Source organism: Xiphophorus couchianus, chromosome 1 (assembly GCF_001444195.1).
Source record: "Xiphophorus couchianus chromosome 1, X_couchianus-1.0, whole genome shotgun sequence".
In the NCBI taxonomy this organism is placed as follows: domain Eukaryota; kingdom Metazoa; phylum Chordata; class Actinopteri; order Cyprinodontiformes; family Poeciliidae; genus Xiphophorus; species Xiphophorus couchianus.
This window is the reverse complement of record NC_040228.1, coordinates 5296872-5308640: the sequence shown is the minus strand read 5'-3', so window position 1 is coordinate 5308640 and position 11769 is coordinate 5296872. Positions and strand designations below refer to the sequence as shown.

The following is an 11769-nucleotide window of genomic DNA, read 5'->3' as shown; positions in this document are numbered from 1 at the left end:
TCATGAATACACTGGCTGAAGCTGGTAAGACAGAGTCATTATCCACAGTGAAACATGTTCTGTACCAACATCGAACTTGACTCTGTTCCACAGTTCTGTCAGGAGGAATGGGCCAGAATTTTAGCAAAACTCTGAGAGAAGCTCATGGAAGGATGTCCATCATGCTTCACCCTGGCCCTACTGTTAAAAAGTAACGCTACCAAACACTGAGAAAAAGTAGGGAATCTTTTTGCTTCATTGTGACATTTAGCAAATAAAAATAATTTTAGTAATTCTAACTGACCTAAAACAAGAGAAGCTTGGTCAAACTTAACTTCAGACAGTGAGAAAAAAACATATGGATGTACAGTACAGACCAAAAGTTTGGACACACAGTTGTGTCCAAACTTTTGGTCTGTACTGTATGTTTTTATTCGGTGTGTGTAAACCTCGGGTTTTAACTGAGAATGAGTTTCCACAGACAATCAGCTGTACTTGAGTACCACATCACCAAGACAATGCAAAGAGTTAAGTCCAGTGCAGTAAAGCACCATTCTACCGGACGAGACGTGTTCTCTGGACTGATGAGCCATGCCTCTCTGTCTGCCAACCCAGTGGATGAGTCTGGATTTGGCTGTTGCCATTAGAACAGCACACACTGGAAACATTTTGTAAAGTTTCCCCCTCAGTACCAAAGAAAGAAACTTTTAATGCCTCAACATAATGCTCAAGTGTTCCTGTTCCTGCATCATAAGTGTTTCCTCACTTCCCACTAACTAGTAGCACACCTACACCTAAACTAAGGAGTACACCAATAAATTGGCCCCGATTTTCTTAATTTTGAGTGATCAAAATCAATACTTACAGGTTGAGCCTATTTATCTCCGCAAAGGTCTAAAAGTAAGCCACTGTCCCCTTTTGCCCACCAGGTCAGGTGTGAATGCGTGCAGTTAACAGTAGTCACCCTCTTGCCAACTTAGAAACTTTGACTTTTCAGACAAAAGTCTGAATTTTTGCTTTGTCCAAAATCAAAATTAGCAGGTCAGGCAAACCAGAAACCTGTAAATGGTGCAGCCTAATTTTTATTCAATAAAAAGGTGAACTTGTAGGCTTTAGAGCTTGAAAGAATTCTTGCACAGTAAGATTTTGTCTCTGATAAAATAAAACTAAGGTAAACAAACAAGCTGAGATTGTAGTCATAGATGTATGGTCAACACTGTATGATGCTGTATCAAGACATATGTCCCTAACCCGTCATCTGATTCTTCTCAACTCAAAACTCATCATCAAAGAACATACTGCTAGATAATCCTTCCACAGACTGAAAAAAGTGGGAATTTTCCATTTTAGGGCATTCAGTGAGAAGGAAAAAAAAAGATTGATAAGAATTGAACTTGCCTGTGATAATTCAGAGCTGATGCACCGTAAACGAGAACCTTTTCACACCACTATGAGTTTGCAAATCAAAATACTTCCCCTGCTTGGTGACCATTATGTCTTATCTGGCGCTGATACTTCTTTTTTCTAAGGTGCTGCATTCACAACTTGATGCCACAAGGGGGCACGGTTTCTCCGCTCTAAGAAAAAAAAACACAATTTCGCTCAGAATGAAACCAGTCCAGCTGCCTCCCTATTTACAGGAAATGCTTAACTTTTCGATTAACCACGGCCCGTGTCAGCATAGTAAGACACATATTTCTGCTATGAGTGTGTTGAACTGCTACACACTCATAGCAGTTCAACTCAAACTGCATTGAGTTGAACTGCTATGAGTGTGTAGTTCAGAGGAGCTCAGTGAATCCCAGTGTCCTCGAGTTACGTTGGTGTATTCAAACGTAGGCAAATGGAGGGCTTTGTAGACATGCTTTGGTTTAGTTGTGTATTTGAATGGCAGGTGCTGTTTCTCTGTCTGTTTAGGGAAATAACAGCAGGCTCCTCCCACGTGCCCTCACCTCCAACCTCCAACGGACATCAACTGACAAAAATCCAGGTGAGGTGCCTCCCCTGTCGCCCTGCTGTTTATAGGTTCTGAGCTTTAAACTTCAAAAGAAGTGACACTGTAATCCGATTATTAGCAGAAAAAAACACCCGGCCTCATACACACATTTTTTTTTTCTTTTTTGGCTGGACTAAAAAAAAAATTGACTTGAGCTGAATTTTTTCAGAAGTTTGCCTCTGTTGTGTTTGGAGTGGGAAGCCATGGGATAAAACGTGAAAGGGACGAGCTAAAGAGAAGATCCGCTCAGTCACAAGGCAGAACTATGAAGAACTGTGTGGGATGCCTGGAGTTGCCTGGGGGAACAACAGCTTGCTGAATGACTCTGCTTTCATGTTGTACTTTTACCCTCATACTTTAATTTAAGATTATCTGTCCTTACTTTAAATTGCTCTCTAAGTACACTGATGTTTAACTGTGAACTTTCCAAAGCATCCCTACAATCCTACCTTTGCTTCTGATGAGCACGCTACAGGCTGTATGCAATCAGAGTGAATGTAAATGTGCTTTTCCATGGAACATCCTCTGTGAGATTTTTGCCCCTCAGCCTCATTTTTGTGGATGTGACCTCCAGTGTTTTCGCGCTCCTTCTCCACAACCCATGCAAGGACAGCATCGTGACTCTCCTCCTCAGTACCACCAAAACCAATCAGTCTGCGTTCTTTAAGAAAAGAGGATCTTTTCTTTTGGTCTGTCTTATCCTGTAATTTTGGCGCAGAGTTTGTAGAGTTGCTTGAGAAGAAATTAGAAGGTTTTCAACGTTGAAGTCGGAGCATATTCTGAGTTTGTGTAAGCTGAGGTAAGCTAATGTTTTACTTTTTTTAAATCTTTATTTTCATGGCTCAGGATTTTTAAACTTTCTACATAAACAATATTTGTTCCTGAACTACCAACACAAGAGTCCTATCTGTATTATCTGATTATAGCAAATCCAATTCGGTCAGAATGAAACCAGGTTTCATTGGACTACTTTCAGTCCAGTGACTGATTTCCCACAACTTCTCCAAGTTGTGGAAAAGCACAACTTTTCCAACTTGTGCTTCCTCAACTTCAACCTTTTAGAACTTTGGATTTGGTGGCTTTCCTCCTGTAGGCACACGGTGATGTCCAGCCAAGTTATTCTGCAGGGTGACAGGTCATCACTTTCACTGCCCACTCACTCTGACTGGGGTCAGGCCATGAAGGATTGTGGATGCTCAGAGAAAGGTCAGTCCGACGCCTCAGAAAGAGGAAGTCTGTTTGTGTGTGTCTGTCGGACATCTCAGATTTGCATGTTACAAGTCTCTACTTCATCCAGCTGTTAATTTTCGGGCCTGTAAGTATAATGAACTGAGTAAATTATTCCTTCTTGCGTCATTAGAGGCTTATCCTGAAGGGAGCGATGAAATGTGTTTGGCCTTTTAGTGGCAAGAAGCCGGATGAAACAAAGGGGAGTATTCTGCTGCTTTCTGTGATTGAATAGAATAGAATAGAATAATTTATTGTCATTGCACTGTCACAAGTACAAGCAACGAGATGTAGTTTGCATCTATCCAGAAGTGCTCTACGAGATATAAATATTTATTGAAGAGATAATATTGCGAAGGACAGCTTTGCCTTGTGGGATACCACAGAGTTCAGTTCTTGTTCCCATTCTCCTTGTCCTTCCAGATTATTAGTTGGTATAAGCTCTATGCTGATGACACCAGCTGTACTGAGTTCTAAGACTGATCATATTCCATGATAACACGATTCCTGTAAATGCTGACATAATTTCTTCTTCAAGCCCCTCTGCTTTAGTGAGTCTCAGAAATGTGTTCATGAGCGTCATTTCAAATAGGTGGCTTCAGATTACTTTTATATTTAAAATAATATTTGGAAGCTCACATCAAACACAAAACTGGAGATGATAAGTCTCGCATGTGTTTGCTTTTGCTTGTCTCCAATGTTACCCATGCTGGATCAGCATCGGATTCTGCAGAACTCGGCTACGAGAATATTTGCTGCTACAAACAGAATAGCTTTTCTCACTCCAGTTTGGGCTTCTCTGTATTGATTCCTGTTCATGATGTTTATAACTTCTTTGTGATGTTTTCCTGCTTTTAGCACTCACTAGTCCACTCAATGTAGAGTGTCAGGGTTCAGGACTTTGGTTGAAACCCTCTGGGCATCGTGAAGAGATTCCTTGTCTTCATATCTGAGGTTTCTATCTCATTCTTCTGCCATGTTGCTGTTCCTGCAGTGTATTTGACAACTGCCAAGGCTTAGCCATTGATTGTTTGGATTTTTTTTTCTTTTACTGTGCGACTTGCTTCTCCAAACCTTCTACTTTGCATTCGTTTGGGGCTGGTTTCCTTTTGGTCTCACCAAGGTACCGATTGCCTGTGGAATCAAAAGGCATTCATAGCTATCTTTAAAGTCTGTAATGTTGCTTTCTGGTAGTGATCACCTTGCCCCTCTTGCGCACAGTTTGGTTACCCTTATCTAGTCTGAATGATACCCCAATGTCCTTGCTGCATATCCTGGTTTGGTGGATGCCTGTCTCTTTCTTAATATACAGCTTGATTTCATCCAGGTTGTGGAGGTGACTGATTGTGACTCCGTTTTAAAACTCATATCCATATCCACTTGTTCTTTGATGATCAGACGGAGGCAGTTCAGACTAGAGATGCATCGATCCGTTATTAATATCTGTATGGGTCCTGATATTGAAAACAATTCTAGTTTGGGTATCAGTAACAATGTGCCAGATCCATAAGGGCAGATCTATTCAGTCTAATTCTATGTTTTGTGCTCTGAGCGACGTCGTGCTTTATTATTTATTTTTATTGTACACGTTTGACCAAAATAGTCAACCTATGGCTTTTGTTAGTTCCAGTTTCTTTATTATTTATTTTACATTGGCTGTACTCCTAATTGCACTGACTGACCAAATTAAAGTTGTGCTGTTTTTAGATGTTTTACCGAGCTTGTGAAGCGATTGGTGTATTTACATGTACTGTACCTATGCAGAATCATCAAATCAATTTTAATTCAGTACTTTAATGTCTGTGTTTTGGTTTTTTTTGTTGTTTAAAAAACACTTTAAGTCAATTCAGCGCTCATTTTCTGTATCAACCGATAATAAACCTCCGACAGCCGTATTGGTCTTGGATGTGAAAAAAGTGGATCGGTGCATCCCTACTGCAGACCTTCAGACCCACTGAGCTTTCTCTATGACAGATCTCAAGCATTCATCTGCCCTGTCAACTAGTAGCTGTCAGCCAGAAGCTGATGTTGTATTTATATTCCTTTGGTAATCTCAAAGCACTTTGATATGATTCTTTTTTTTTAATCTGTGAAAACATCTGTATATATAACCTTTACTTTGCGGTGAAGCACGCATTTCGCAGTTCTCTCCAAACTGATCTGATTTAATGTGTCGGCTGAGGTATTGCTGTGACCTTCTGGGTGTCTAGCAGCTGACCCCGGATCAGATTGAGGTTGGTGACATTTTACACCTCAGTGCCTTTGTATGGCACATTAACCCTTGGATGGGACTTCATAATAGGGTGTATAAATCTGTGGAGTTGAAAGCAGCAGGTAGAAGTCAGCATCAGCAATGAAAAACAGTTCTTGATGCCCCGGTTTGCTCAGTTAGTCTTAAAGATTAATTAGACTGTGGAGCACTGCGGAAAGAGAGGACTTTACTGCCTATTTGCATAATGTTCATATAGTTTGTGCAATTTTGCTAAATCGAGAGAGGGAGAGGAGCGGAAAGGGAGGTTTGCACTTATCGTAAAACAAAGTGTGACACCGTTAACTGCTGCACTGCTTTTAGTAAAGATCCGTCTCTGTTTCAGGAGTCGTTATCACCCTCCTTATTATAGATTCAAAAACAACACACGCGCACAAAACGCCCCCCCAAACGCTCGCTTTGGTTGACACACTCAGTTTCGTCTTGTGGGATTGTGTGTTTGCATTTGCATGTGCGAGTGTGTGTGCAGCAGGCTGAGTTATGAGCGTGAATGGAGTGCACGGTGTTTGACCATGTGCATTGTGTTTTATGAGATGAGCAAGCTTTAATGACTCTGTCACCAGTAAATGGGTGCTGATTTGTGGCACAGCTGTCGCTCCACACTCTCCCATCACACATTTAGACACACAACCAATCTGCATCTGAACTGAGGCCACACCTAAATGTCCACATTTACCGTACATATATGGAAAATGTTATACTGAGATGTGACGGCTCACGCAGATTTTTGGCACAAGCTGTCTCATAAATGCATTTTGTGGCAACATAAAGTAATTGAAGTGTACAGTCTAATCAGGAAAACATTACATGTTCTCAGATCCAGGCAGCAGTTCTACATAAAATCTGATATTTAAAGGTATACAATATCAAATTTCATTTTTTGAGTTGTTATAATGTTATTCCCTCATCAAAAACGTACCAGCAGTGTTGCCTTGATTCTTTCATGCATGTTTGAGAAATCCTTTTCTCTCCACGGCAGCCATTCAGCTGTGCAAAGCAGCTGGGTGGTCTTAGCTCCACCTCCTCCTCAGAGTTTCCACCTCACGGAGCATCCCTCCCCTCGACTCCTCCAGTCAACTCCTCCAGACTAGCCGGCAGCAATTAGCAAACACCTGGTGGAACTGCCCATCTGCTGAGCTCTTCATAGGAGCTACTTCTCAGTGCAACACTGGCAAAAACATTGTTATAAGGTTGATACAGGAGCAATGGTGTGTTGACTTTCCGAAGACAGAGTTTCAGGAAGAAAACAAGAGTTTTTAAAGAGACAGAGGCCCAATTTCAAGGTGTTAAATTAGGAAGTAATTTTATTTATTTTAAGACATGTTTGATATAAGTAGCATTTTATTAACAACCTAAGTTAACATAGTTACTTGATTATGTTATAAATTGGCACAATGTGCTCGAAAAACACATAATACTGCCCCTTTAAGTAACTCATCTCTTCTACTGAGGAATTTATTGATCCATAAAACCAGCTGATGCACTTCCTATGGCATGTTTTGCGGCTCCATATAGCATATTCTTTATTTTATCCAGTAAAAAGCTGCATTTTCAACTGCTCGCTCCACATATAGATGTTTTCCAACTTGCTGTTTGCATTGAGGTAAAGTGTGGATATTCATTTATAATATGACTTGGGTAGATTAGCAATTTTGGAAGACTGATGCAATCTGGTTTCTTGGATACAAACATTTTAAGCTACTTTGAATAATAAGATGACCATACTGTTTGATAAATAGGATTTGTTGGAATGTAAGTGTGATTGAATTGAAATTATTTTTCGTCAAGCGGCTTGAGACAACATTTGTTGTGAACTGGAGCTGTAGAAATGGATTGTTTTGATGCGTTGTAGGTGCTTTTTAATGTGTGAAGTAATCTCAGAGGCAATGAACCAGTCCAAATAAAAATTACCCATTTCAATTTAAATAGAATAAAATTCAAATAAATTGTGTTTCTGTTTTATTCAGACTGTAGAACTTTCTTTAAACATATTTAATTGGTTTATTTGTGCTCTATGAGACATGCTTAGTGGCCGGCCTTAAAAAGCTGATTGGGCAGTTGCATTTGCTGTCTTAAAAATCCAAAAATTGCATTTATGTGAAATCAAATGTATTAGTGACAATATTCTCCATAACACATCTTTATTTCATCTTGTTTCACAGAGTTAAAGATGGTTTCCTTAGGTGGTTCTAACCAATATTGGTACAATTCAAAAAATTATGAAACAAAACTCATCAAGGAGTTTTTCTTTTTTTTTTTTTTTTTTTGCTTTAGAGTTTCACTCTTTGTGACTTTGGTGAACAATTGTGAACTGCAAAAGATTCAGAGCAGGGCTCAGTGTTGTTGAGAAAAAATAATTCTGTGTTTTCCTTCTATCTCTTTTAGCTAGTTGTAAAGCTAAAGAAAATTACATGTTTGGAAATGCAAATGAGCGTTAGGGTTAAAGAATATTACACACTAGGGAACGTCCTCTTTAGGGCGTAGCTTAGATAGAGGCTAACAAAAGGAATGGAAAACTTTTGTTAGACGCCATTTCGTCCTGCTAACTCCTACAGCTAGCAAGAGAAATGGACCGGCTGTATTTTTTAAATTAATAAATAGAATTCATGAATTCAACTCACTGACTCGTCTTCAACCTCATACATCAAGACCGCAGGATGGAGAACGGAGAACTTCTCCACAGTGTGAACAACTACCTGATACAACCAGTTGATAGAACAGGACAGACAGATATATGACATCCGACGAACACAAAGAGTTAGGGTCTCCAAAGCCTAAGCTGCAAGCTGCCGGAGGTCAGACCAACTTGTCCCAGAAAGTTCCTCTGAACCAGTTCTGGCTCCTTCCTGCCAGTGAGGTGTCCACTACATAAAATTATACTTCTGGGAAAGAGAGCCAAAAACTGGGTGGCAAGCAAAGACCTTTTGTAATTCCTCAAGTCATTGTAGTTTAATATTACAAATTGCTTAAGGACATTAAACGTTTAAAAATGAGGGGTGAAAAAACAGCAACAAAAAAAACAAAAAACAGAAGGCAAATACTTTTTCACATGACAATACATTATTTTATCTGAAAGTCATGTAGTGATTAAAAGGACTTCCAAAGTCAAGAGGTTAACCAAAGTTGTGTCAACACATAAGTTAACAAAACACCAGTTTTTAACTGGATATTCTTGTTGTCACTAGAAAGGTTTGGAGCAATTCTCTAATTGAATTTATAAGCTACCAAAAGAAACACAAGTTGACCAGACTGAGACACCAATGTTCTCATGGGGAATTGAGAACATTCTGAAACATTTCCTGTTGATCTCATCATGGAGGTTGTTTCTGGTGCAGCGGAGGCGACCGTATGCCGGTTTGATAAGTCTTCCTCAGTATTTTATTGCTTCAGTTATGTAGAGCTTCTTTTTTGTACTAAGATAAGTTTGGGATAGTCTGCTGTAATCCCAGCTCACCGCCAGCAGATGTCACTGTTGTAGAGTGTTTCAGGAGTTTTAAACTCCAGCGGTAGTTTTATTTTTAGTTTCGTCTGCCAGCACTTGCTCCTCTTCTTCATCGCTTTATTGCATCAACTTGCAGCTGTTCAGACAGTTGTGTTGATCTGTCCATCTGTCTTGTTTACAGACTCTGAGCTCGCTGACAGTGTAGCAGGTGTGCCCTTTTGATTTCACCGAAATGTCAGATGACGGCGTGTGTGAGGAGTGTTTGTCTTATCAAGTTTGGAATGATTTCCCATGTTCTGCTCGCCCTCTCTCCTACCGCCTGCTCCTCTGTGCCCCCTCCCCCCCCCCTCGCACCTCCTCCACCCCCTTCATTAAGCGGTGGGGCTGCAGCGGCGATTCCACTCATGTGTGCTGCACCTTGTTGACTTTAGGCTCATTAGGAGGCCAAATGAATATGACGAGTTTTGACATTAGGCTACAGCTGGAACAAATGTGCCAGCCGCTCGCTTTGCGGCCCAGCCAATTCCTGCCCCTCCAACCCCCGCACTCTCTCTCCAATTTCTTACCAAGCATATGCAAACATGCGCCTGCTTGTTTTCGGAGAATAGCTTGATGGGTTTTTCTGCAATATTGGGAGATGTAGATGCGAGGCCTGTGTTGTTGAATTGAATTGCACGCTTTGATGCAGAGACAGATTGTAAAACTGTGCTTTTATTAAATCCTTCATTAGGATTCATCAGTGAGATTGGATCAGAAAAAGGTCACCGTGCAGATGCAACCCCCCCTCTACTTCTTTCCCCTTTGTTACACCCCACCCACTCCTTTATATATGTACATCCACCCTCCTCCACCTTGTTTACCCCCATCTTCGCCTTTTTGACTCCACTCAGCAAAAGGCAGCACCTCATGCCTGCTTTCCTCCCTCGCTAGCTTTTACCCAAAACAAATTTGCAATGAAAATGGGTAAAAATGATCATCATGGGCCTGCTAGGGAAACACAAGGTGAAAGTGACATTATCCCGCCCCACCACCCTCACTCCTTCACCCCCCTCCAACCCAGTCGTCCTCGCAGCCTGGCGCCAGTGGGACGGCTGTGCCACAAATCATTTGTATACTCTCATTTCTGCAAGCGGCCCGTGATGTTGCTTACTGCTTAGCGAGCAGATGACTTTTAGAAAGAAGAGTGAATTTAGAGGAAGGGGATGACGAGATGGGGAGATGAGGAAAAAGGAGTAGCAGGAGGGAGGCGTGGGGGGTAATTTGCGGCGCGCGAGGAACGTCTGTGGGAGTTGAAATTGAGAGGGAAATTGTGTGCGCCATATGTCAAGTTCTGCAAAGGAGGTTTTCATGGCACACCTTGTGTGTGTGTGTGTGTGTGTTTTCTGTTGCAAAATGAACCATCTGGATTGTTTATTGAATCACCTTCACCATTGTCTGTGTTCCCTGCTATTATCAGTGAAAGAGCTACAGGAAATGTGCTGCACAGATTGTCTATAGCTTAGTGTTTGGTCATCTTTGTCTGTCTCACATGTTAGCTCTCTCACACACACACACGCACACACACACACCCTTCCCCCATCCAACGGCCGGTGCAAGACATGATTCTTCTGCTCTGATGAATATGTTCTCCACGCAAGTCTGAGCACTGAGGTTCCTAGGAGGCAAATGCGTGATGTTACCGGGGATTATTTCACCTGCAACACAAGCACAGATTTATTTATCTTCCGGCTTCATCAAGCAGCTATATTACATCTGAAAGTGCAAAAAATGTGTCGGCTATCATCGCTCCTTTTCTCACCCCCCACCCACACATCCTCCCACGTTCACACGCTTGCTCACACATCCCCTCGGTGTGGAGTAAATATAGAGCAGAGACAGTGTGGCACAGTGACCTGCAGAGGAACTCGTACACTTCGCCTGCTACTTCCACTGGGGCCTGTGCTTTCAGGAAAGCCATGAAGTATTCATGGCTTAGTCACGGGATCTGTGAGGCAGGGATGGTGGAAACGGCAGAGTCTCTGGAAGTGCACTGCGGGCGGCTCAGCAGAGCTCAGATGATGTTACACAATATGCAGGGTACGGGGAACCGCTGTCAGCTTCTGTTCAGGAGAGCTGCATCTCCTTGAAACATTTTCACCTTACAGGACTTAAGTTTCATTTGATCTTGTACGCGTCTGGTTTACATTCGTCTGATTGTGTTTCCGTGTCTCTTGTGTTTGCATGTTGTCTTTCCGCCCTACTACCCGCTTTGAGAGACCGTCCCGTTCTTCCTTTTCACCCCAAAGGCAGTCTGGGAGGTGGGCGTCCCGAGCGCGAGCGCATTGAGAAGGAGCTGTTTGTGACCCATATTCATATGATCCAACCCTGTGGGGCCTCAAGAGAGCTTCAGGGCGGCCGTGCCCTCTGTGTGGGGCGCTATGGTGAGGCAGAGACTCTGAATTTTGCAGCTCATGAACGTCGGACCTTCCTTTATGTCCAAAGAGACTACAGTTAGTGAAGACTGGTGTCTGCTTGCTGTTATCCGTCCGTCCGTCTATACCCACTTACCCTTGTGGGGTCATTATTCAGCAATATGGTGAATCTTTTGAACGCTCTAGCAGTGATTGTTTTGCAGGACTGTCCTGTATTTCACTCCATCCTTCATCTTTGAGCCACTTCTCTGTCCCTGAGATATCTTTTATTTGTTAATTGGCAATTCAATGAACTGAATTGAATGAAACTATTTGTTTAGTTGCGATAGAAAGTCAGATGTTTTTCACCGTGTTTTTAATAACTGACAAGCTTAAAGGGATCCACGTCTCGTTGGACATGTTGAGATGAATATCTTGTAATTTTCCTTTTAACGTAAAAGCTGTG

At 41.8% G+C, this 11769-nt stretch overlaps 1 protein-coding gene across 1 annotated transcript in view; it reads left to right on the top strand.

The window, feature by feature from the left end:
* The first annotated feature begins 2126 nt into the window (after nucleotides 1-2126).
* Nucleotides 2127-11769, top strand: part of myt1b (myelin transcription factor 1b) — a 145738-nt gene continuing 136095 nt past the window's right edge. Inside the window, exons 1-2 of the mRNA XM_028017581.1 lie at nucleotides 2127-2774; nucleotides 3069-3181. Coding sequence (XP_027873382.1) covers nucleotides 3079-3181 — 103 coding nt within the window. The 5' untranslated portion in view covers nucleotides 2127-2774; nucleotides 3069-3078. The remainder of the gene's footprint in view (nucleotides 2775-3068; nucleotides 3182-11769) is intronic.